This window comes from Clinocottus analis, unplaced genomic scaffold, assembly GCF_023055335.1.
Source record: "Clinocottus analis isolate CAN_PGR_092001 unplaced genomic scaffold, fCliAna1.0.p SCAF_3, whole genome shotgun sequence".
Lineage (NCBI taxonomy): Eukaryota > Metazoa > Chordata > Actinopteri > Perciformes > Cottidae > Clinocottus > Clinocottus analis.
In genome coordinates this window covers 20,186,434-20,213,864 of record NW_027176042.1, presented here as the reverse complement: position 1 = coordinate 20,213,864, position 27,431 = coordinate 20,186,434, and the positions used below count along the sequence as shown (strand labels likewise).

At 44.8% G+C, this 27,431-nt stretch overlaps 2 protein-coding genes across 2 annotated transcripts; both read right to left on the bottom strand.

The window, feature by feature from the left end:
- Positions 1 to 330: 330 nt before the first annotated feature.
- On the bottom strand, positions 331 to 2,016 carry LOC137796092 (potassium voltage-gated channel subfamily A member 10). Its single transcript, XM_068593775.1, has one exon. It carries the CDS (start codon positions 2,014 to 2,016, stop codon positions 331 to 333), a length of 1,686 nt encoding a protein of 561 aa, XP_068449876.1.
- Positions 2,017 to 19,213: 17,197 nt separating this feature from the next.
- Positions 19,214 to 25,357, bottom strand: LOC137796312 (potassium voltage-gated channel subfamily A member 2). The gene is made up of 2 exons (XM_068594183.1): positions 24,920 to 25,357; positions 19,214 to 23,975 (listed from the first exon to the last, which is right to left on the bottom strand). The coding sequence occupies exon 2, from the start codon at positions 23,836 to 23,838 to the stop codon at positions 22,354 to 22,356; it is 1,485 nt and encodes a 494-aa protein (XP_068450284.1). The 5' UTR covers positions 23,839 to 23,975; positions 24,920 to 25,357; the 3' UTR covers positions 19,214 to 22,353.
- Positions 25,358 to 27,431: the final 2,074 nt, after the last annotated feature.

Here is a 27,431-nt window from a genome sequence, read left to right as displayed (position 1 = left end):
TTGTTCTAACCGTTCACATTTCAAATGTGACTAGCACGAATGAGCCATCACATTTCTCTTGAATTTGCACTGGATGAAAGATGATAATTATACTGTTCTTCTTATCAGAGTTAACTGACGGATTTGTTGCTCAGTTGTGTTAATTGCACTTTGACACATCCACAAGCAGACAGACAACTTGTGTAAAGGCTGTCTCACCACACAGGGCCAATACTGTCTTAATACTGTCATAATACGCGCTAATGCCGCCATGTCCGGAGTACAAAACAGTGAGAAAGGTGAACTCACCACCAGATATGTTTTTCATGCCCTTAAAACATAAATATTTCCTCAGAGTGTGCCGTTTTTCTCATTCTGCCAGGTGCCGTTACTTTTGTTCAAAGAGGGTGTGCTTCCATACTTGTTTGCAGCGGACATTTTCTGAGCAGCCTCTGCCGCTGCGTCCAGCACCAGTTTCTCATCCTGCTCAGTCTCACGGTGGTAGAAATAGTTAAAGTTGGAGACGATGACGGGGACGGGCAAGGCGATGGTCAGGACACCGGCAATGGCACAGAGGGTGCCGACCATTTTGCCACCCATCGTGATGGGGCACATGTCTCCGTACCCCACGGTGGTCATTGTCACCACGGCCCACCAGAAGCCGTCGGGGATGCTAACGAACTGCGTCTGGGGCTCATCCACTTCTGCAAAGTAGATGGCACTTGAGAATAGGATGACTCCTATAAAAAGGAAGAATATGAGCAGCCCAAGTTCCCTCATGCTGGCTTTCAAGGTCTGTCCCAAGATCTGAAGCCCTTTCGAGTGTCGGGAGAGCTTGAAAATTCTGAAAACTCGCACCAGACGGATGATTCTTAGGATTGCCAGGGACATGTTCTGGCCCGAGTTCAAATCCTCATCGGGGGTCGTAGCCAGCTCTGTTCCGAGGGTGACAAAGTAAGGGATTATAGAGACGATGTCAATGCTGTTCATGATGTTATTGAAGAAATCCCTTTTGCTGGGACACACCACGAAGCGGACGCCAACTTCAAAGCAGAACCAAATGATGCAAATAGTCTCCACGATGAAAAAGGGGTCCATTAGATACGCAATCACGTTCTTAGTGGCGGGATTAGGGCCGCTCTGGGTCCCGTTGATGAGTTGGGTTAAACCCGGGGTGAAGTCGTTGTCCTCCCTGAACTCCGGCAGAGTCTCGAGGCAGAAGATGACGATGGAAATGACGATGACGAACACAGAAACCAGAGCGACAGATTTGGCTGCACTGGAGCTTTCCGGGTATTCAAACAGGAGCCAGAATTGCCGTTGCAGTTCGTTGGTGGGCAAAAGAACCTCCGGCTCTTTGATGAACCCTTCGTCTTCGCGGAACTGCTGCATCGCTTCGTGACCCAACTCATAGAAAACCATTTCATTCGCAAAAACATCTAAAGGAACGTTGGCTGGTCTGCGGATCCTCCCCCCCGACTGATAGTAGTACAGAACACCGTCAAAAGACGGGCGGTTTCTGTCAAAGAAGTACTCGTTTTTCATCGGGTCAAAGTAGCTTATCCTCTTCATGGGGTCGCCGAGCAGCGTCTCTGGAAACTTATTCAGGGTGCTGAGCTGGGTCTCGAACATCAGGCCTGACACATTGATGACGACCTTCTCGTCTTTTTCCTCGACAAAGTTCTTTTCAAACAAGTCTTCATTCTCGAAGCAATCCCTCGCCACCTTACTGAAGACGCTGTCGGTGGGAGACTCGCTGTTGATCAGCAGCTTCAGGTTCGAGATCAAACTGCAGCTGCTGGAGTTCGCTTTAGCGGTCAGAGTCGGAGGAGAGGACGGCGACAGCCCTTCCGGACCTGAGTGATGGCCACGTCGGCCTCTGCGTGGCGACTGGTGAGGAGAGCTGAGGCGGTGGGTTAACAGATTCTGATCGGGGGCCTCTGACGGGGGTGACGTCGGGTACCCGGAGTCACTCGGGTCTCCCAGGTGGATGCCGACATCGTCCATGTTCTCAAAATTAACAAGCGGCACCTCCATCGCCTGTGCGGTCCACTAGCTCCGCCTGTCAGCCCGGCCGGGTAGCAGGAGACCGACTGGACGCCTCAACCAGGGCCACACTGAAGAACCTGGCAGGGTCTCCCTCCTCCTGGCTATCATTCAGGCAGCCGTACGCTACCTTTTGGAGTCAGTCCTCTTTGTAATCTGTTGAAGAAGAGGAGGGGGGAAGCAGTTATGTTATGTTTTGTTATGTAGTGCGATACAGTTTTGTGGGTAAAGGGATTTTTCTGTCAGCTCGTGTTTGCATCAGCACAGAACTTGTCATCTGATATTGTGCTTCCACAGTTATTCCCCTCTTGCAATTCTCTCCAATTAACTAAGTGAAAACACAAGCTCTGCAAGTTCGGTTGGGAAAATGGCTTACAGGGGGTATGGCTATTATTGCTGATCATGCGCTAAGAAATGTAACATGTTTAAAAATCCGAGGTTTCATTCACGACTGGAAGCAGAAGCTCATCAAAACCAAGACCCCCCCCTTCGATCTCTCCCTTTTTTTGGGCAGTCCGTCATCATCACGTTGAGTAGCGGTTTATCCTTCCATTTGTGTGGTTCAGACGGGTAACCGAATCCTGACACACGCTTTCCAGCTGCAACCTCTGTGTCCACTTGACACCGAGGGCCCTGCGCACGCCGAGAGACTCATCTGGTTCTATTTCCACTTGCGTTGGAGCAGATAACGTCACAGCCCAGAGTGTGGGACTGTGTCTCCTTATCTAAGGACGTTGTGAAGCGGCTCGTGCAACAACAAAAAAAAAAAATACACATTGATTGTGCCGTGTCTGCGAAAGTTTACCGAGTTCGAGAAAAAGGACACTTGAAGATGCGTAGAACAGAAAAGATCTTCACTTTAAAGACACTTTTAATTGTTTCTTTAGGCGACGTCTTGCTGCGAAATTGCAACTCAAATCTTCCCACTGAACAATTTGGCCTCATCTCACACAGCACATAAACACCCACTGGCATCAAATCACAACGCTTATCACCCGCAAATTACATGCAAATATACCTATAAGTGCGTGTAAAGTTGAAATCCAGCTGTGTGCAGATGTCCGCACCACTCACCGGGTCTCTGCAGGCGTTGTTGTGCCCTCTCTACTCTCCCTCGCAGCGCCGCTTTGATCCCCCTTTCAATCTCTCCCTCATCCAGACTCACAATCAAGAGTGCCTCTAGCTCTATTAAAGCTCCCATTAGGTAATCTAACACCCTATAGGAAACCAGAGAGGCCAGAGGTACCCACACACAATCACAAACTTACACCCGCACACACACACACGTACACACACAAACAAACAGAGACAAACGTGCAGGAAACTCACTGTATTTTGAATGTGGGGGGTAACCTGGGCTTCGTTCTCCCTGCTCCCTTCTCCGCCAGTGGGGTAAGTGAGGATGTTATAGGGAGCTCCCTGATAGGAGATTTACCCCGCGGGAGCCAATCACTGCTTGACGTGGGCGACGGCAGAGTGGGACCCACTCGTTCCCCCTCTTTCCTGCAGAGTAAGCATCCACATGCGGGATCATCCAATCCACCCTCACCTTGGGGATTAGAGTGAATTCTTCCCCTGTTACAGCACTTGTCATAGCTCTCGACACCTGCGGCAGCGCACATGTGCCCGAGGGATTCAGCTTTCTCTTGTTTACATCCTCGGTGATGCACGTTGAGGCAAAGTCTCATTCACATCAATATCCTATATCCAATATCCAATATCCTTTCTGAATCTTCCCTCAAATCTCAATCAAACTTTAAAAAAAAAAAAATCCTTTTCAAAATGTGTCACGTATGTCTGTGATAGAATCCATAAAACACATGCACCTACCTCTTCAGAACGACAAGAATAGGCGCGACACTAAAATGAGTGTCATTGATAAATACTTACCTAGAGGTCGGTTATTCTGGGCAGACTTTTCCCGTAGAGGTGTTTAGTATCGATTTGTAAGCATTGAGAGTAAAAAAACATCCCTTTTCAAGACACAACTCCTGCAGATGTGTCTTCTTAAAATATATTTCTGTGGTCCCTGCCAACTCCAGCACCTCTGTGCCTGCCAGCTATTGAAGGTTCGTCAGATTAATACAGTGGCTCTGTGAAAAAGTGTGACGAGCCTAATTATTAAAAGGTCACGTTCAAATTACGGAAAGGCTGCGCTTCCTTTTTTTTTTTTTGTTTTAAGTCCTGCTGAAATCTCTCGAGGAGCTCAAACTTTAATCAAAGTTTATCTCGCACTTTTTCAGAAGGGCGGCCAATTTGGCATCACATTTTGAATATTGTGTTACCTGAGAGAGAACCAGTTGCCTGGTGTCCCACATCATTGCCCCGTCTCCCTCTCCTCCCACCGCAGCCCGGGTGGGAGGGGGGTTTTGGCTGTAACACTGCGGCGCGAGCAGCATCACTGCAGGCACGGGGCTTCAAGGTCACAGAAGACTGTTTTAAGGACTTCGCCGTCCACGCTTCGCCATACATCATCACACAACAGTCAACCTCCAGCAATCTCATTACGGGTCCTCAGCGGGAACACCGCGCACATGTGCACCGATGAATATAAAGTTCACGTGTTTGCACCTGAGATGAACGTCCAGGGTTGCCCCCCCATGCGCATGGAGAGTTCAGGGTCGCAGGGACGCGCACGAGCGCACAGTCAAACATCACTCAGCTGACTCGACACGCTCCTTATATATATAGGGGGGTAATTGTCTTTTACTGTTATGATCCTGCCGTTTAGAAGGCAGTCGGCTGAGTCATTACCCGACACTTCGTAATGGAATTTGCGAAGAGAGACAGGAAGACAGACAACGGGGCGACCGTACACTCTGCTCGGTCCGAGAGGGTAAATAATCGATCCGTTCCCCTGCTCGACGATTTGTGTGGGTAAAGGAGGGAGAGGTGGCTGTAAATGTGCTACAAGACGAGGTGGACTGCAGCCACTGCAGTGTCACTTGTCCCAGGGCTCCTGACAGCGTACCAGAAGGATAACGTCCCTCCTTCTGTCCTTCTCTGCAGCCCTCCATCCATCACCCCTCCCTGCATCCCTCCCCGCGTCCAGCCTCAGCCTCGACGACACCATCACCTTCCTCGTTAACAGACTGTGCCGACAAAGCAATTTCACCATCAGCACGCTTACGCATGAACTATACTGACACATCAGTATAAACAGCTCACACTTTTATAGAGCTCGACTTTGAGCCATGGACGCCTGACATAATTGACTTTTTTTCTGAACAAATAAACTGCATGATGTTAATTAATATCCTCCTCTCTTTTTCTAGTATTACTCTGCTTACAAACCCCTGATATATATATATATATATATATATATATATATATATATATATATATATATATATATATATATATATATATATATATATATATATATATAGTATTTTAAGCTTGCCTGTCCAGATACCCAGATACAACAGATGAAAAGTAGCCCTTTAGCCAGTTCTGGCATATTTACAGCAATGTTGAACCACTTAATAAATAATTGAACAGAAAGACTCTCAAGTATTAAGTAACACATATTTTATATTTGGAGCCAATTTCTTTTTTTCTTTTTTTTTTTTACCTTTTCATAGATTGTTGGGTGGTTTAATCTACAAAAATGCATAGCATGTTATTATTATTTTCTAATATAAACTTCAGTTTTCTGTTGTGTTTTTGTCTTCTTGTATTTAGCAGCGATAGCACAGAGATGAAATGAGAGAAGGAAGAGGAGGGATGACATGCGGCAAAGATCTCTGGTCGGGCTCAAACATTGAAACGTTGTGAGTACGTGGTCAGCGTCTTAAAAGGAAGCAGCAACTCATAATCTGTAAATCTATAAAACTACTATCTCAAGCTGTCAAATACATCTAGCGGAGCAAAAAGTGCATTACTCTCTGAAATTTAGTAGAGTAGTATATAAAGGAACATCAATTGTAAACACTTCAATAAAGTATCAGAATTTCACTTAACCCTGCAAAAAAACTGTGGAAAATACACATATACATACATATATATATATATATATATATATATATATATATATATATATATATATATATATATATATATATATATATATATATATATATATTATATATATATTTTAGGTATCAATAACAATGTTGGCTCATTGCCAGGTTGGACCTGCTCCTGTTTGAACCACTTTGGCCAAGTCATGTATTACTCTCCATTTCTTTTGACTTTTTCGATGTATTTTTACGCATATAAGTCACTTATATGATTCCTTCACATCACCTTAACTATTTTCTCTACACATTAGATTTGATGTGTTCTTTTTAAAAAAAAATTCCATGAGAGTATCACTCAGTATTATCCAGCTCTGCTCCGATTGGCCCAGTCAAACAGATCCCGAGCACCTGAGTGTTCGTGTCTATAGCTTTGTGATATTGCTTGTAGTGATTGGTTATGTCAGATGATGAAGAAGCTCTTGTTGGATTCAATTTGCTGGCAGCTGTGCAGATGTTTTGTCTGACTTTCTGACCCAGCACCTGTTGGAGTCTTCTACATGTTGCGTTCGCTCCACTCTCCGTTTGTCTTCGTTCAAGACAAAGTAACAAAATATGCGGTCGACTCATCTCGTGCACATGATGCAAGTAATTCTACCTCAAAAGCCCATATGCTCATCCATTAAGGATGACAGGATTTCAAAGTGCATGTCAGGTAGCACGGATTAGATATTCCAGCCTGGTAATCTTATAGCAGTTGTAAAAGCAGCTGGTTATTCCAGTCTAGTAATCCTATATATTGCGGCAGAGGTTCTCCTCATTGCAAATACCATACAAGGTTGGGTCAGAGGCGCACAAGGGCAAAACAGGCACAGGAGAGAAAACCCCCTTCAGTGTTCACCCAAAGCCTCGAGAGGGCCACAAGTTCATCTGGATTCAGTGTCAAACAAGTCATCAGGGTTTCTCGAGCACGGGCTCGGGATCTCTTGTGGCTTCACTTGATATCTCAATGAAGTCACACCATAATATCAGAGATTCTTTTGATAATTTCATTAAAATAAAAAGGTTTGCAACACTGTGTCTATTCTTTTCAATTCATGTGGACATTCCTCTGCGGTCCATATAATAGACTAGAATAAATAGAATACAATATACATAAAAAGTACAATAAAAATAGATTCACTGCAGGGGCTTGTGGCTTGAACATGTAATTGCAATATCCCCACTTTGAGTTTAAAAAAATATAACTTAAAGTTTCAATGAGAATACAAAACCCTGTTTCAAGTGTTCAGGTCAAGACAGACAGCAACAACAATGATAAAAGACATAAAACATGTGACGCAAAATCTTAATAAGAGAAATGCAATTAAAAACATTTTAATTGAATCTATAAAAACACCTGAATGGCACCTTAAAACATCCCAAACCATAAATATATCTAAAAGTGCAACAATAATTTATTCAGACAGATTAAGAGTCTAACAATATAACACTGAAAGTGTTTCTGTGCCTTAAATTCACCTTTCTTGTTGCGTGTCCTCTTTCCGGTCCTCTCTTCACTATCAATATGAAATAAAGTTAATAACTGCCTGAATAAAGAGATAAACTAAAAACTCTGTGTGGGTCATAAAAAACCTTCCCTGTCCTCCTGAGTTTAATACATACTTTAACAACGTGTTACCTTATATAATACAATATACTGTAAATGGTTCACTGTAAAATACTTTACTGCAACATAGTTGATCACATATTACAAATCCTTAAAAAAGGAACAATAATCTGCTGTGTATCATAGTTTGTGTCTGACCATGTTTTTCACCAAGTTTGAAATTCATAACATGACGTCTAGTAACTCTCCCTCATTGAATGAATATGCAAATACATGTTTGTCTATGAGCACCGGAGGTTTCACGTCTCATTGAACCCGGATCAACTTCCAGACGAGTCGTGAATTAGAGATGCTCACGAGTCATTTTCTTGTGACTTTATACTTGATCTATTAGCATACAGTATCAGCATTGATTTGTTGTTTGACCTTTTACACGACCTCTTTAAAACAGTCTACATTTAAAATATGGATATATAAACTCAGGGAAACAAGACAATATTGCTGACACGCAACAACAACGAACATCTTTTACAGCAACAGTTAGACCGTATTGCATAATTACACAAGGTACTAATGACAGTTTATAATCTACTGATACTTAACTCATCAATCTCGCCTCTCAAACTAAGTCAAGTCGCGTGCGACTTAAGTCCAAGTCCCCATCTCTGTTGTCGTGTCACGAAGACCTGCTTATCGGTACGCGTCTATAATTCATATTTAAGGTGATCACAGAAAAAAATGTATCTCTTCAGCAGATCAATAAAAAAACTCAGAGTGTACGTCAATCTGCACAGTGATGATCAAACATCCAGAATATAACAGGCTGGATCAGCTCTTCTGTCAGTATGTTGTAGAAGGAATACTAATTATTAAAAATAGTGTTCTTTGTGTTCTGTGAGGGCAGACTTTCATTCATTGTTTGGACGAAGGATTTGCCCTGAAGCCGACTCCGAGGACTGTTACTCCACTAAGGAGATTATGCAACACAGGAGATCAGCCCGGAGAATCACCCTCATAGATCACCAGTGTGGACTAAATACTTCCGACTTAATTGAAACGTCTGGATTGTTTCCACAACCTCACTAATCAAAAGACAAGTGCTAATCTTGGATGACTCTTTGGACCCGACACGGTAGGGGAGGAGGCGAGCATTCGCGAAAAACCAATCAGAGAGCGGGACACGACGTTTAACACTGCAATCCTCAAAGGTTTAAAACTCACTGATTAAATTACATCCATTCATTTTTTTTTTTTGCTGCACTTCTTCTGCTCATAGAGCACAAAAAAAAAACATATTTTAGCATCAACTTGCAGTTGCCGTGACACACCGTAGATTCCTTCAGAGCACGATCACATGCGCAATCCTCCAACCGGCAACCCCACAGCGAGGATGAATGCCATGCACCACCCACTATGGTGACAACAACATTGCTCACCGGTGGACGGGGAGGATCCACGGCCGCCGGCGCTCCAAGCTCATCCAAAGCCTCCAGAGTTAGAGAGCGTCCTCCTCATGTTCCCGTATGGCCTGTTGTGAGGTACAAAACAATGCAACATGGAGGAATTATCGGTGAGATTTATTAGGTATAAATCAAGCGGCTGTTTTTATTTTACATTCAACCGTTGAAAAATACTTTATAAGTTATAAATGTTCTTGATTAATAAGCTTGAATATGATGCGTTTCATGATTGGGTTTTCATTCTTTATAAATTATGGATTCACCATGTGTGAATTAAGTAATATATATATATGTATATATATATATATATAGAAAAACAATTATTAAGGACTTATTGATGATGCACTAATGGTTGACATGTGCTTTATAAACGTGTTTTAATACTGCGAGTCATGAGTTATTCAGGTAGTTATAGTCAATAGTTAAGTATTAGTTAAGTATTTCGTGTGACCTCATCTAAAGTGAGGAATATCTTTGCCTTACAAAGTATTAATAAAAAGCCAGCAGTGCCGCAAAGCTAACACACGTCTCAGTTATCTTCTCAACAGAAAAGGGAAATAGACGCAACACAAAGTAATAAAGAACATCCATAATGGTGCCCTTCAGTGGCATGAGTGTTGAGTTTGTTTTATAATTTGCTGGCACGTACATATGATTGATTATGAGTATCTGGCTATCACCTGGATTGATCTACTTACAGCTGAGGTGGTGCGTGCCTGTCTCAGGACCTCCGCAAGTGGCACGCTTGCTAGCTGGCTAGCTAGCAAACAATTCACAGCTAGCTAGCTAGCTAGCTAACAAGACTAGACACTGAAATTGTGTTTATGAAGTGCACACTAATGAGTTACTAATGAGTGTTCATGTTGGAACAATGCTTTATACATGAGGAATTAAGTGTTTGCTCATGCTTTACTAATGCTAAAGTTATTATAAAGTGTTACCGAAATAATAGTTGTACAACTACTATTGGGACTGCGAATAATCAGAGCATGTGTAACCAAATACTAGCTTTACTAGTTACATTTAAAAAGGCATCTATTTCAAAACTGTCAAACAAAAAAAAATCAAGGTTTATAACTCATAATTGGATTAAATGTGCTTATTCAAATATCAAAACGGTTTAAAAGCATAAAATTGAATTTACCTTGTTATCCAGCAGTGAAAGAAGCTCGTCTTAACCCACTCGTGGATCCTCTCAGATTAAATATCCGAACAGACCACGGCAGAGTCTTAAGGAGCAGTTGTAAGTCTCTCTAAAGAGAGAGCTTTTGACAGAAGGCACAGCAGATATACAGTTAAACACTCCAATAAACAGCACAGATGTTTTTAACAACAACACGGTTCAATCGATTCGATCCGTCTGAGTAGTAAATAAACACATCATCAACAAAGTCCCCGTTCACATCGTATTATTTCAACTTTTGCACAGGAAGCACGCAACGCCTTTATTCTTTTTAGACTCTGCAGTAATGCATCAAGAGCAACACAATCCTCACGACCTTCGCATGAGGACGGTAGAGGCCACTGGACACCTCCTTTGTCAGTTCTTTGTCATCTCAGAATAGAAACGCTGTTTCCTTCACCTGTCTTTTCCTCCCCTTACCCACCACCACCACCAATGTACCGAGCCACAAACTAAAAGTACACTTTGGTTTGTTCTGGCTCGTTTTTGTCATTGTGAGTAGAAAGTCCTGAATCTGTCCATCTGCCTGGCAGGTGCTCTCTCTTGGCTCTCTATCTTCCTTCTCACGGGTGCGTAGCATCCACTGGTCACACGCCAGCTTTTGGGCGTGCGTGTTCACCTCGCTGCCCTCTCTCTTGTCCATTTAGTCTTTGTTAAAAGTCAGCGGGGTTTGACGATTAGGGCGGCCAAAAAGCAACAATGAGAAGGCCGTGTTTATCACAGGGCGTCACTTAGCTTTACTTGGTGTCTGAAAATATATGTACAATTTCAAGACTTTTATTCAGGTGGAATACATACACATATTTCATGGATACAACAACGTTTTGCCAGCAGCAGATCAAACCTTTTACTCGACTAGTAAAATATATCTCAACACCTACTTGATGGATCGGCACAACATCTATCACAACACATTTATGATGATCCCCTGACTTTTCATCCAATCAAATTCAATGCTTAATTATTATTATTTTTTTTTACCATTACTGTACTTAGGAGTAACAGGTATTTGTGGTTGATGACACTGACAGACATTCAATGATACAATGAACATATTTAACCAATTGTAAATATTATATTTGTGAATAATAATAAAGATAATGTCCATTCTCTTCTAATTTGAGGCTAATATATGCTTTGAGACCACAGTGAAGCTCTAAAACCTGCACAATAACCATCATGCAGTCCCTTGCTGTGAGTCTCCTGGAACAACATTTTTTTTTGGGCTTATAAAATATTTTTTGCACCCAAATGCTTGTGCTGCATACTCATGAGGTCTCTGGTTGACCTGTGCAGGCTCCATGTGTTATTATGTGCAGGAAACTGATACGCCGGCATGTGTGTGTGTGTGTCTTGAAAGTGTTGAAAAAGCCCGGGTTGCTGCCATGTCACTGGGGACAGACGGACAGGTTCTGTATTCAAGTCTGAACACGGGTATCTTTTTGTCCAGTGGAACATTGTCGGCCATTGTTGCCGCGCTGTGGCTGCATGGGGATGGAAGAACAGAGAAGCAACACGTCTTTAAGATTGCAGAGGGGATGGCTCTGGTTTTCACACACTGCAGTTTGTGTTCAATAAAAAAATGAATGGGTTAAACGTAGTTTATTGATAAGCAGGTGTATTCCTGCTGTGATGCTGTAGGAATCACTGCCCAACAATATCATTGCTGGTGTTTGAAATATTACATTGTTTTTTTGTTTCATTCTGTTTGTTAGTTGTGGATTATTCTTTGCTTTCCACCCCTTGTTCTATGTGTATAACTAAAATGACCATCATCTAAAAATGTTCACATGTCAATTGTCTGAAAAACATCTGTAAACGTCTAATTGATGCCTACTACCAATAAAACGTCTAATTGATGTCTACTACCAATAAAGAAAAATGATTAAAAAAAACAAAACGAAGTAATACTTTGAAGTGTAATAAATAAGAATAGCGTAATTCCCTCCATTCTCAAAAGATTTTAAACGTCTGTTAAGTCACAATCTAGCGTAACAGGTAACACAATGGGGATGGAGGCCATTTTTACATATTTGCAACATTAAGAACTGGGTGTCTGTTTTCACAATCCCCATAAAAAAACAATGTTTAACACATAAAATAGAACTATGCACACACTTCTAATAAACAGCATTTTATATGCTATTTTGGACACGGCCTAATTCCTTTGTTTTCACTGGAATATAAATCCTAAAAAATCAAGCAGGACAGGAATGGATTGCCACTTTAAGGCTTTCTTCACCTCCAGGAGGTTTCTACTGCCTCACTCTCTTTGATCAAGCATGAATAATGAATGAAGGCAAGCTGCTAAACCTCCTTCACTATCTCTCCCCTCCCTGTTGCACCTGACATGAACGATCCGGCACCCAGGAACCCCATTATGTCAGCAGGCAGCCAGCTCCAGTTTCTTACATCATGATACGGACGTTCACTTTTTTTGTCATTTGATTTAAGGGTCAGGCAGTACAGAAAATATTTAGCTGCATTGCAGTTAAAGCTGCACTGATCAATATGTTTATACATAGACAATGGATCAAATGACGGAGTAATGTGAGAGGAGCTACGAGAATAAACCTGGCAGTGTTTTGGAGTCTGATGTTTTGGTTTTATGGCCTGACACTTCACAGTTTTAGTTTAACGCTAACTTGTTCTGCTGACTAAGTGACGAACACATGAGAACTGATTTGACGGATAATCATGTTTTTTTTTAGTTTGTCAATTTTGGCAACGTATATTTTTTGCTTTATTTCAACCTGTTCTGGTAAGAAATGAAGCCATAAATAAGGAGTGAGGTGCTCCGAACAAGATGCAATTCATCCAATTTAACTACAGTATAATATTTTTGCAATAAGTGAAAGTAAATAAGTGAACTTTTCCCAAAATTTGTATCACTAAAAGCACAGACAAAAGTAGTCAAGCACAGCTACAGCAAGCACAATGGGTTAAAGTTGTGTGTTGTTCGTATATTTGGCATGTCTTTTTTACATTTACACTTTATTGAGCCTGAATGACGATCCACATCTTGAAGTTCAACTCCAGGAAGTAGATGAACGGTTGAATGTTTACCAACCATTAAGCTCAGGGGGGTTTACTAAAGAGACAGTGGCTAAAACGGAGCGTTTCAGACACAGGGTGACGATACAGGTGTATATCCAGACAGACGCGATGATGCGATTTATTTTACATTAAAGCATGTTAACAAATTCTAGTAGAAACCCAAAATACAAGCATATGAACCTGAAAATGCTTTAACGTCTCATTTAAGGCGTGTACCTTTCTAGGACCTCTGATGCAAGTTTTCACACACACACACACACACACACACACACACACACACACAGCTGGTCTTCTATCTCTGTGGATTTGGGCGAAGGAACACACTCAGCGTCATCCACACAGCGATGACGAGGCCGAGGCGAGAGGCTCTCTCTCCATCAAGAGATCACTGCATACATAATGAATAAGCTGCGTGAGCGGAGTGGGACACATCCACCATCACCCTCCTCCTCTCTCTCCCTCCACACACACACACACACACCCCTTACACACAAACACAAAAGGAGACGCCGCTATCCTGCTGCTGCTGAGCTCATTTTCTGTTTGTCATTTTAAATTGGACTGCTTATCGAGCACATTTGAATGTCCTCGTTTCATTAGGATTTATTTCCTCTCCAAACGACTCCGCTGTGTTCTAATCTTTCTGATAAGACAGTTTTTTTTCTTCTTCCTTTCTTCCCATATCAGCCGTGACAGCGTTTTCTATAAAAAGGGAACATGCATTACTGAAGTGATAAGCAGAAAGAAGCCACGTCATTGCCAACATACACGAGGAGGCAGGAGGAGGCGGAGATTGGGAAGCTAAACAAAATGCAGCTGATGCGTTAAAATATTTCCGGTTTGTTCTCTGGGCACAAGCTCAGAGTTGGAAATAAAAGGAGACGGAGGGGGAGACGGGCGTGGGAGGGGGGGGGGGGGGGGGGGCCTGGGACTGAGCGGTTGATAAAATATTAACTCACACAGGATATTTAAAGCCTCTGACATTCTTCCCCTGGTCGACATGTTAGAAAACGGCCTCCACCAGATGTAGCCGGCAGCAAGGATACGGCACCTGAAGATGATGAGCGATCAAGAGAAACGATCCAGATGAAAGAGTTACTGGAGTCACTTTCACTCATTCCATCGCATCGGGGTGACGGCGAGTTCATTGTTTCTCCAGTTTAAAATGGAACTCGATGTGCGTCTTTTGGCCGTCACATTTGATATACAAGAGAGAGCTGACGGCCATTAAGTGTTTTTCTTGAATGCTACTAACGGGCTTTCACGTCTGCGTTCAGCTTTCATGGACATTCACTGAATTGTCTCCATTTATGAATGTTTTCTGTTGGTGCTGTGCAGCGTTTTATGCCCTTTAAGTGCTGCTTTCTACGTGGAAGTCCTTGTGACGACTCTGCTATTTAATTGAATTATTGCAGGTCCATTTTTCATTTAATTCACCAACTTAGATTTTTGGTACAACTTTTTTAGAAGAACCATTTATTAAGTGTTACGTTGTAGTGGCTTTATTGTTGGTTAGTAAATAACCTGCCAATATGTTACACACTGACGGGTCTCAGGTTGTGAGAAATCCCTTTCACCGGTGTTTATATTTGGCGATAATGCAGTTAAAAATGTTGCTAATCGGTTATTAATATTACATTCTAATAAACTGTCAGTTTCATACGTGTTAAAAGAATAAACCTCCCCTCCCACCCCCCCACTGTCTGTCCATTCAGCATTTAGCTGAGTCAGTTTAGCTGAACATAAGAGAAAGAAACACAAAGTGTAAAGTGGTGTTTTCACTGGAGGGTTTAGCACCAGGACAGCCAAACCTCGCCTCCCGAACTGAGATTAAAGCTCGCCCGCGAGGATGGCCCACGGAGTCGCTCGACCCCTCCACGCCTCGGGTCAGAAGGCCCGCGAGTACCACACAGACACCGCGCGTTGACACCTGCTCGGGAAGCTTAACGGAGTCCTGCAGCCTGATAATCCCCCCGGGTTTCCTGTGACCTCTTCCCACTTTGTTTATTCAGCTAACCTTGTTGTTATGTAAAAGATTTTCCTCTCCTCTCCTCTCCCATCGTACTGGTCTGGTCTTTCATATAACTTCATGTGTCCTGGTTGTGTGTGTGTGTGTGTGTGTGTGTGTGTGTGTGTGTGTGCTTGTAACCTCTGGAGCATCTGTCCAGCTTGTGCTCTCACAAGTTCACCATCCCCGATGAGGAGGGCTGGCTGACCTTAACCCAGCCCGTCGGTCGCACTGACGTGTGTGTGTGTGTGTGTGTGTGTGTTCATGCTATATGAGTGTATTGATCCCCTGTATGACTCTGGGGTGAGCAGGCATGGACATGTGTCCCTTTGTGTCTGGAAACCCAACACTCCCGTTACTTATCGCTCCACAAGAAGAGACTCAATTAACGATTAGACGGATGAAAACATGCAGCGAGATCATGCAGAATGAATCCAGATTGTTTTGCGTGGTTTCAAACAGCAATGGAGGTTTTTATTGCACGTCTTGCTTACTATAATTCTTTTGACATTTGCAGCTTTCAGGTACTTTTCATTATAATCCAGTGATTCCTAATCTCTCTCTTTCTTTTAACCTGTTACAAAAGTAACACGAGACACTTTTATTTGTCACATTTCTGATATCCGAGTTGTTTCCCCTCTAAACTGTTCTGCGTTATGTGAGAGTTTGAACCCTAAAGAGATAAACTCAACAACTATTCCACAAAAGTAGCACCGGTTAGAGAAATGTTCAAAATATGAACATGGATTTGTGCAGCACAACTTCCTTCCTCTCCCAATAATCATCAGACCAAACATCAGATGTATCCCGTGACCCTAAAAGGGGGCTCCACCCCCTGGTTGGGAAACACTGATCTTAACTAGAACTATAAACTAGTTTAAACTTGCTCCACCTCGGGCAGCTACAACAGAAAAAGGCAACTTACACATTGATGCATCATATTAACAATGTAATATCATACAATAACACATGCATATACTAAGAGAGGGCACAATAAGTATGTTGACTTTTGTTACCTGAAGTATTCTGGGAGAATACTTCTGTACTAACTTACTTGTGATTGAGTATTTTTTGATTCTTCTTTCGGTAAAGATACAATTTAAAGTCGCCTTTGAGCAAAAATACTGCGTCTCCGTGTCTTAGAGTCTGAAGCACATCGTGGCTTTTCCACAACACCACCCCTAGAGGGCAGTAAAGTCGCTCTATTCATTTCTCCTCCTCCTCCCTGCACAAACAAGGTTCCACCTCCAACTGAACATCCATCTCCATGATTTTAATCTTCACTCCGAGCCAAAACAACTTGGACTCCGACACCCTGCTGCAGTCTGCTAAAGAAAGCAACTACTCCAGCTCCGCGGGGCTGGCCTGCAGGGCCTCCCCGGGTGATGACTGGGTTGGGGGTGATATCAGGGCACGAGTTAATGAGCGTAAAAAAATATATGAACACCTCCTAATAACGAGGTGTGGTCCGGTGCCCCCGTCGGATTAGCGGCAAGTCCCACGGCGCTCGGCTCCTAATTACCGGCTGGTGAGAACAGCGCAAGCCTGTGTGACTGCTCAACCGTGCTCCTGTGGGCACGCCACCATCCCTGACAAACCATTTACACACACACACACACACACACACACACACACACACACACCCCTCCCTAACAACAACAACAACAGGCATCAGCGGCCACCTGCAGCAGGCCTCTATTCCTGCTGCCGGTGTCCTTACTTGGGCTGCTCCATCCCACCTGCCTCTCCCTGCTTTCTGATCGCTGCACTGCATCGGCGGATCAAAGCAAGAATAATGACTACAGCAGAGACGTAGCCACAGCTACAGGCCTCCCCCCCCCCCACCACCCAAGCCCCCGAGTGTCCCCGCTCGCAATGCAGAGCTGTAGTTAAACCCGGAGCGGACTAAAGATAGCAGCAGGCAGCGCAGGGCATGACAGCAGCTACCTCGCTAAACTGTGCAGGTGTGGATGGGCCCGCGAGGGGAGCGGAAAATCAACCAGAAGACAAAAACAGAGCGTCACGGCCCCGAGACATCTGCTTGTGTTATCAGCAGAATGGACGGATCTTAAAAAACGAAACAAACAGGTTTGATCCCCCCCCCCCCCCCCCCCCGCATGTGGCTGGTTACACATGGACGCCGTGCTGCCATGAAAAGTTCACCGTGAAGGATTTTTTCTATTGGGATTTCTCCTCCTCTGCCATCTCCTTTCCACGCCGTCTCCTCCTCCGCTCACGTTCATCCTCCTCCTCCTCCTCTTCCTCCTGCTGCTCTCTCTTTCTCCAACAAAAAGGCTATTTATAGACCCCCCCCCCCCCCCTTCTGCTCTCTCTTTTAACTGCGGGGAGCATACACCGTGCACTTAAAGGGAGGAAGAAGCTGAAGATACCAGGAGACGCTTGAAAATGTCCTCCGCACTGCCCGTGGCTACAAAGATGCTCGGTGTCCTAAAAATAACAACAAAGGGGCCTCGGAATCGATTCATGGCGTTTTGCATCAGCGCAGACGCTCTTCTGCTAAAATTAACTCCTCAAATCACGTCGGTGACTAAATACCTTGCGCAACAATGTGAAGAAGGCCGCGGAAACATTTGATGCATCTCCTCCAAGACGTCTCGAAAATGACTCGGGCAATAAGCGGTGACACAATAAAAACACACTGACCACAACATTTCATTTGAATTATTATTGGCTTCATTATTGATATTACTTCGTCAGGGTTATGATCATTTGGAAGGAGTATATGCATCTTTAATTTCACATGTTTTTCTTGTCCATAGATTGTCCTTTTTGTCTTGTAAAGTGCAGATAATACTACGTTTTGAATCCAGACTTCACATACAGTATATAGTACATGGTTTTTGCTCCATCATCCATTGGTTATTATTTACATTATTCCCTCACATTTCATTTCATAGAAAGAAAATCCGTTATCCACTGTACCAACGTTGATGGATGTTTTCAGGCCTCTATGATATGGGGGAGGATGGGGAGGATGGGTGAACAACTGTACATATTGTTTCAGTGGATGCCACACTACCAGGCTCTGTGGGTCAAATGGGAAAAAAGAAATAAAAAAAAATGTCCGTCCTCAAACACACATACATGCATTCAGATTGCATATTGATCTTCTTGTTTCCCATGTGTATGAGTGTTTTTTGTTTTTTGTTTCTAAGCGTGAGTTGCCTCAAAGAGCTGACATCCGCACTTCAAACCAACAGAAGTTCAGAAAGCTCACTTTCACATTCAGCCGACGTGCGAGTGTTTGACGTCCAGCGGCGGAATATTGCAAAGTGTTTCTCTTGTGGTTCGCTTCAAATGCGGCGTCAGCTCTCAGGATCGACGTGTAATCGGTGCCAGAATAAAACACTCTGTATTTAAACCTTTAAAACTACCAGCTAGTAGTCATGCTCTGCATAGATTTCTCAGTGGATTCACTGTTGGGCACCCTTTTCATGGAGTGGATTTGCTGGTGGGTCCCTCAGCAGGTGAGAGATGATTTTCTTTTCTTTTTTCCCTCGAGGCTGTGGTGCTCCTTATGAAGCAATACAACATCTTTTTTTTTTTTTTTTTTTTTTTTGAATGGACTTTGTTTTCACTGAATAAAAACATTGAAACACAGATTAAATCTGCGGGTCTACAGATGAGGATGATTCTACTCGTCTTTGTGCTTTAAGCGGACATAACTGTCGATATATTCAACTCGTGAGCTCCAGTGTGTTGAGTTGCTACAATGGATTTGGCAGAGGTATAGTGACGTGCCCGATTTCAAAACACAACAGGATAAATGTTGCATGTGTCTGTAACATTTACCACTAACGTACATGAATAGAAAACAAATGGAATGCAGACAATAAAAGATACAATGCATTTGCATGCATAGACAAATATTTTTGGTCAGACTGTGAGTGATTTCTTTTTTTTTTTTCCCCCACATATACAGATATATGCAAATGGCTGTTTAATAAATGCAGCTGTACAACCAGGCTAAGACACTGACATTCAGTGGTTCTCTTTCTCGCCCATTCACACACACACACACACGCGCACACACTCACTCACTCACTCACACAACTCCTAGCTGTGTATCCACACACCCATAACAATACTCAACTGATGATCAACTAGATCTGGGTTGGACTGTGGAGGTCCATTAAGTTTCATTCTTTTAAAACAAACAAAAAAAACAAACATCTTTGTTCTCCACACTGACCCCTCCTTCAAAGGATTATGGGAATATTGCTAAATAATGATTTAATCTGGTCCTACCTCACATCACAGACCATTTTAACATCTCAATCCACCTGCATGCCACTTTCTGCAAGCTTACAAGTAGAACTGCTCCACAACCCCTTTCAACGCAGACACAGATCTGGACAGAAGGACGACGTCAGCAGCCTCACGTCAGGCAGGTGGGCGGGGCATCCTGAGCGCGTATCGGCAGCGATGGCGTCAACACGTTTTGCTACCGCAGGTTAAAGACCGGAGTGAGCAGAATGAAACCCTAAGAATAAAGATCCTGGCGTGACAGACATCATGGAGACAGTTCTTGCTACCGGCCTTCTCCTAATCCCTCACCTTTCTAATTACCTAAGCCGTCTGTGAAAAGATGAAGAAAGGCAAGAGTCCCCCCTAACCACCTCCTCCTCCTCGGTTAGCCAATATATCTACGCTGCTGCTAATCATCACTTCCCGTATTGACGTTACTGCCTTTGACTGTTACCTTGGCAGTGTTGAGCAAACGGTGGATGAACGTCAGCTGGACGCGATCCTGGAATCAGAACCTCGTTCACGTTCCGATGCCAACTTTTTAAAAGACAGATTGAGCTTCTGGCATCACCGGCCTTCTCAGAGGACGGCCAGGCCGCATTTAAATGCTGAACAATTTAACGCCAATACGATTGTCTGACTCCGGTGTGTGGGGACGCCACCGTTTCGGGACGCCGACCTGCCTTTCAACAATTCATTCACAGAAGACATTCTTGTACTGGAGGGAAGCAAACGTTTTGGAACCTAAACGTGTGTCAGCTCCGCTGGAAAAACCCACTGGCGGAGAATGCGCATTTTAATGGCCTCGCGAGAGTGCGTCTCTGGCATTCGCAACGGGAAACAGGAGAGCGTAGAAACTGTGCTCGGAACAATTATTATTGTCGTTGAAAATAAAAAACATGGCAATGATCTGCGCATTGTGGAAAGGCTCTTGCTTTCTCTTAAACATTGCTATTTGAAGTTGTATTCTCCCATAAAGTTTGTGTACTGTATATGTGTCTCGTCTGCATACATATATTTTATATAAGTAATACATATATCTATTGTCTTAATTACATTTTTTTTTTTTGTCTGGCTTCTTCTTGGATCTTAAATGCATGCGTCTAGGAATGTTTTTGAGGTCATGCAACACTAAGATTAGCGTAAAACCCAGATAAAAAGGCAGTTCGGGGGAGGAAGCATTGTTCTACACACAAATCCTTACACGGTTGCAATGTAGACCATGAGCACATGGTCATGTGACCAACCTGTGAAAAGGACACTGCGAGTCTATCCCAACTGCAACTGGGATCGAAGTTTAAAACTAGAGTGGGAGTTTGCGGCTGAAGGTCACGGCCCAGCTGTTTTCACGGCAGCCCGGCGGAGGTTTAACGCAATGAACTTCTACATGGAATGTTGGTATCGAGGAGGACGCCGCATCCTGTTAAGGGCGGGACTTTGCCTTATGATTATTCCTTAAGGAATCCTCTAACATACAGCTTAAGGTTCGCGTGACAGCTACCTGCAGTCGGCCTTTTTTTTTTTTTTTTTTAACGTGTGGGTTTTTTGTACAGAAGGCAGTGTACAGACGAATATACGGTGGTGCGATGAAGCGAGTGGCAGTCGAGAAACACACGTGGAAATTCTCATTCAGATAAAAATGTCATGCAATAATCTACTGGCTATATGTTTACCGCTAACAGCACCTACCTACCTACCTACCGGCTATCGGTAAAGTCACAGTTAACCTAATATTTGAATACGTACTGTGTGTGTGTGTGTGTGTGTGCGTGTGTGTGTTTGTGTCTATGTGCGAAACTGTGAAAAACAAACAAAACAAGAAGAAACATTCAAGTTGTCCTCAAAGCTCTGCAGTAAGACCAGTTTTGGGTGAATGGAAGGGGGAAAAGCTTGCATTGCAATACATACAGTAAGACCAAAGCAGTGAAAAGTCAAGGCCATTCTCAGTCATTCATCAGATACTGATGTCTGCTGGGAAAAAAAGGTGTCGAACCATGAGCTAAGCGCCGACGGCTGTCATTCATCCTTGAAATAAACGTGGTGTGCTTCACCACCAACCTCGTCACAAGTCGCCCACGGGCTGTGTAGAGCTCGCTTCACGCTCACGCATCCTCTTATTTCTGAAACATGGTATGTAGCGTAAGACAGTTCTCGCTTCGTTGGCTCCGGGAAGCAGCATATGTAGCGCACAAGTAGGGCTCTTCGGAAAAGCGCATGGCAGAGCGGCGTGCCGGGGGAAATGAGGGGCCGAGGGACGGGGACGAAAGCGGCGCTGGTGTGGCTCTTCTTTTCTTCTTCTTGAAAGCAATACTTCGGTTTTTGTTTTTTCACTTCTTGCCTTGTTTCTCCCTTCGTCGTCTCTTTTTGTGCACTACTATTGGCTACTGTTGTGAGCAGGACATTGTTAGGCATTGTTATTCTTTTTTGTTGTTGTTGTTGACAGCCACACACACGCACACACACACATACACACAAAAGAAAACCCAACTCCATGCAGAAATGCTAAATTTGAAATTTCACTCTGTTGACAGGAGTTTTTTAAGGGCAAGTTGTGAGGAGGGAAGACAGGATGAGTGAGGAGTGAGCGGATGGGTCTTTGCTGGGTTTCTTCATCCCGCTGTCTATCGTCATCAGCATCCTGAATTCTATTGCCTTCATCTTTTTCCAGCACACGTGCGATGGGAGGCCGTACGCCTGTCCCGTCCAGTTGCTCAACTCCACATTTCCCGCCGTGACGGGGGGAGGAAAAAAACAGAAGAAGGAAAAAAAAAAAAAGCAGAAGACTACACGTCTGTGAGCATTTTGGTGATGTTTACATAGTTTGTGTTGGCCAGTGTGCAGTTGGCCGTCTTAAGGTTCTCCTCCTGGATCTCCTCGCGGCTGTTGTTCACCGCCTCCTGGATCTCCATATAGTCAGATTTGCTGATGGTGGAGCCGCTCCGGCTCTTCTTCAGCTCCTCGGCCGAGTCGGTTTTGGGCACGTTGACCTGCAGGTACTGCGCCTGCTCTTCGCCTTCGGTCTCGCGGTGATAGAAGTAGTTGAAGTTGGACACGATGACCGGCACGGGCAAGGCGATGGTCAGCACGCCGGCGATGGCGCAGAGGGAGCCCACGATCTTGCCGCCGATCGTGGTCGGGACCATATCGCCGTAGCCCACCGTCGTCATTGACACCACCGCCCACCAGAACGCGTCCGGGATGCTTTCGAACTGCGACTCGGGCTCGTCGGCTTCGGCGAAGTAGACGGCGCTGGAGAACAGGATGACCCCGATGAAGAGGAAGAAAATGAGCAGGCCCAGCTCTCTCATGCTGGCTTTCAGGGTCTGACCCAAAATCTGAAGCCCCTTGGAGTGACGGGAGAGCTTGAAAATCCTGAACACTCGCACCAGGCGGATGACCCTGAGAATGGCTAAAGACATGGCTTGCTGACCCGCCTGACCGTCGTCGTCTGGCTTTTCCGCGAGCTCTGTGCCGAGAGTGATGAAGTAAGGGATGATGGCAACGACATCAATGATGTTCATGATGTTGCCAAAAAAGCCCGCTTTGCTGGGGCAGGCAAAGAAGCGCACCAGGAACTCAAAGGAGAACCATATGATGCAGAGAGTCTCCAGGATGAAGAAGGGGTCGGTGAAGTAGGTGGATGTATAGGTGATGATCGTAGTGTTGGTCTCGGGATAATAGATTTCAGACCTGTGCATATCGTCATCGTCATTGCGGAAAATAGGGAGGGTCTCCAAGCAGAAACTGACAATAGATATCAGGATGACCATGACAGAGATTATGGCAATAATCCTTGCAGGACCTGAGCTCTCCGGGTACTCAAACAGCAGCCACACCTGTCTCTGAAACTCATTGTCTGGAAGAGGCCGCTCCTCCTCCTTGACGAAGCCCTCGTCTTCTCTGAATATCTCGATGGCCTCGTCGCCGAGCTCGTAGAACCGAATCTCCTCTGAGAAAATATCGAGGGTGACGTTGACCGGCCTTCTTAGCCGGCCCCCTGATTGGTAATAATACAATATGGCGTCAAAGCTGGTTCTGTTCCTGTCGAAAAAGTACTCGTTCCTCAGCGGGTCAAAGTACCGCATCCTCTTTTTGGGGTCCCCCAGCAGAGTCTCGGGGAACTGGGAGAGGGTTTTGAGTTGAGTCTCAAAGCGCAGCCCTGAGATGTTGATGACCACCCGCTCGCAACACTCGTAGTCGGCCTCCGGGTCGTAGTCCCCCGGGTGCGCGGCCGCCTCGTCGGAGGGGTCACCGGTGGCGACAGTCATTCTGCAGGCGGAGGAGGCCTGCACTGTTCAGCGAGTGCGGGTCCTGCAGCCTGGAGAACTGCAGGCAGGGGCCAGGAGAGGGAGGGGGCTCGACACCGTACAGACCCGACGGCCACAGGATGTCACCTAGGATCTGACTGCATGCGGAACAGAGGAAGCAGAGACAAGACAACAAGGTCAGGTAAACCGGAGACATGATTCAGCGCTCAATACTTCTGCCAATAAGTCCGGCGCTGTCAGGAATGAGCTTTTAACAACGGAAGAGAGATAAAAAAAAAATGTAAAAAAAATGAAACCACTCTCTGAAACAATGTCAGCAGGTTGACTTATGTAAAGTTTCACTGTCCGAAGATGGCAATGGATGCAACAATGAATCGGCTCGTGGAAACTTGAGGCTGACAGACCACGCTCCGGACTCGGGCAAATGAATATGCAAATACGCATTCCGTCTTGCATATAAATTGCTTCAATGCAGGTAAACTCGGGCTAACTGGCACATAAAAACAGACAGACGCTCGTGAATTAGGACACTGATCTGCTGCAATGGAATGTCTGGGACTACCCTTTTGTTTGCAGTAAAGCCATACATGAATATATAGCAATGCAGCAGGGCACCCGATTCATACAGGCAGCATCCTGTCTCCAATATCATAGGAATCCACTGCAGTCTGAACACAAATGTATGAGACGCTTTTTTTGAGATTAACTGCTGCACAGAAGCAACACACGCCTCGCACTAACCGACTTCAGTTTAGTTTTGTTGAAGCATTTTAGTCTGGAAATGGTGCCTGTCTCTGAAATATTCAAAAACATCTATAAATAATTTATCCATGGAAGGAAATAGGTTCCAAGAGAAACACTGTATCTCTTTTCTGCATCATCTCCACTCAGGGTGGCAGCAAAAAAAAAAAAATCTGTATGAAACATACAAATCCACAACTGCAGGCAATACATATTGCTTATTATCACGTTTTTCCAGATCAGTGCATTAACAACAAAATGCCAAGACTTGAAAACACATATATAAATATATATTCGAAATCAGAGATGGTAAGCTGCTTCATCGTGATCTCCAACATACCTGCAGGCATCTGTTTCATATCTGGTGTGAGTTGATGCTCCTGGTACCAGGAAGGTGGATAACCAGCTGCGACAAGCAGGTCTTCAGAGCGGGGGAAGAAGAAAAATCCAATGTGGGGCAGTCGATGCTATTCACCTCATGTTGTCTGCAGCATCCTTGCGGTGTACACCGGGTACAGTATGTGCGGGTGTGTCCTCGCTTTCCCCTCCCAGACTCCTTTCCTCCGGGTAGGCTGCCGTGGGATGGCGATTGGCAGCAACAAAAAAAAAAAAAAAAAAAAAAAAGGGAGGAGGGAACCGATCAAGGAGGTGCTGGGTGCTTCCCTTTCTACCCGAAGGTGCTGGGATCAGCAGAATGATTTGCCTCCGCCGTTGCCCTCCACGCCAGCGTGACTGTGACGAGCTGTCGCTGCGGACAGCCGCAAAGGTAAACGCTCCCGATAAGGTGCTCGGAGAGGCAACATCTGCAAAGGGAGGGACGGCGAGGCGAGGAGGAGGAGGAGGAGGAGGAGGAGGAGGAGGAGGAGGGGGAGGTGGGAAGGGGAGGAGGGCGAGGACTTCATAAAAGGAATACCGTCTCATGAGCAATATTTAATAATTAGACTCGCTCTGGGACACGTGCGTCAAAAACGACTTCCTCCTCCTTCGTGTCGGTGTGAGAATACACCTGCAAAGCGCTCAGCCGATGTACATGTTTATGGCTTCTTCTTTTTTTCGGCATGCCACGTTAAAAAACATCATCAAGACTCCCCCGTGTGTGTGTGTGTGTGTGTGTGTGGGAGCGCGCGCGCGCGCGCCGCAGATGCGCTCGTGCAAGTGCGTCCAAACGTTTGGTGCACGCGGACGCAGTCCTGAGTGTCTCCTAATAGCCGACACGCGGACCAGAGAGCGACTTGAAAAGACATGCACGGACCGTATAGTGGGGCATCGAGGTTATGCATTTACACAGTGAGCCACACACACACACACACACACACACACACACACACACACACACACACACACACACACACACACGAATATAAAGTGGCCTTTTATTGGTCCTGCATGCTCTCTAGGAGGTGAGAGAGTTTATTTTTTCTCTCTCGCCCAGGTGAACGATGTCTGGGTGAAACATGTTTCTGTAGCAGTCAGCAGTGGCCGCTGCCGTTGAAAGGTTATAGTCAAACCTGCATTCGGGCACTGCTGTGCATACCAAGAGCCGTGCTGCTGATGGAGAAGGCAAGGGGCGTAAAAACGAGGCGCTCTCCATCCGCACTGAAGCCTACAGCACCACTCCTTCTACCTTATCTGCAGTGTGGGCAGTTTAAAGCGGTACACGTCTCCAGGATGGATCAGCGGCACTGCACAAGGCAGAGTTATAGGAACTATTTTAACGAGTAAAGCTGCAGCTGTTTATTTTGTAAAATACTTCAGGCTGTTCATTAGCATTGTCCCGCGCACAATGCATGTTTTAGTGGGACGACTTCCTCATTCAGGGGTCTTTAACAGGCTTTATTGCTGAGATTATAATCATATCCAGAGGCAACAACATGAACCCGCGTTCTGTCTTGTTACAGCAGTCAAATTCCTTTTCCTGGCGACGGGCCGCATCAATAATTGATAGGAGGGCGACTAAAATAGAGCAAAACCTCCATCATTGGGCTCTGATGTTCACAACGAAGATCAAACGGATCAATAGTAAATCTTTGCCCTGCTTTCAATAGTCAAAGCATAGCCAGAAGGGACCTCCAGAGAAGCCAAAGGTCAGCGGGAATCCCTCGGATGTGAAGGGGAGGAAGGGAATGAGGTGAAGTGTGTGTGTGTGAGTGTGTGTGTGTGTGTGTGTGTGGTGGGGGGAGGCCAGCCGGATGATTTGTGTGAGACTTTGCTTTGCCAAGGTCACTCCTGGCAGACCTGAGACCACCCCGGCTCCCCGGCTCGGCCCTTCTGTCTGTCTGCCCGCCTGCCTGCTGCCACACATGCAGACACCTCTCACTATATCTTTTAATGGCTTTCCTAAGTTCCTCATGACAGCACAGCCATTATTTATGAGCCGGGGGCCTGTTACAAAGACTGTTCATGCAGGGCTCGAAAGCTCAGTTCACTTTGTATTAGCTGGCCTGGTTTAATTGAAAGGGAAGGGTCCCAGCACTCACAATGCTGTGTGTGTTTTTTATCATGTATGAGGACATGAGATGGGGGGGATAGCGGGAAATTTGGCAGATGAGGGTGTCATCATTGAATTTCTTTCCAAGAGGTATTGATTTCAGGACTCCATCAGATGCTGTTTTGGCGCAGGAACAGAGGGCAGAGAAAATGTACTTAGTGAAGGGTCAATGTCACTGAGCACCCTTCACTGCTGTGGTTTCATTATTTTACGAATTAAAAGGCATTTGGGGTTTATAAACATCAAACTAATCTCTCTGGGTGTAGTGCTGGCAGACTAGTTTACATTCAAGAGACTCTCATCAGAGGTTAAGAAGATGAACCAGGAACCCCTCAGAATAAGACACAAAGGCTGTTTCATACAC

Excerpts from the sequence above, each read along its gene's own strand:
- LOC137796092 (XM_068593775.1), bottom strand. The coding sequence starts at position 2,016 with ATGGAGGTGCCGCTTGTTAATTTTGAGAACATGGACGATGTCGGCATC.
- LOC137796312 (XM_068594183.1), bottom strand. The coding sequence starts at position 23,838 with ATGACTGTCGCCACCGGTGACCCCTCCGACGAGGCGGCCGCGCACCCG.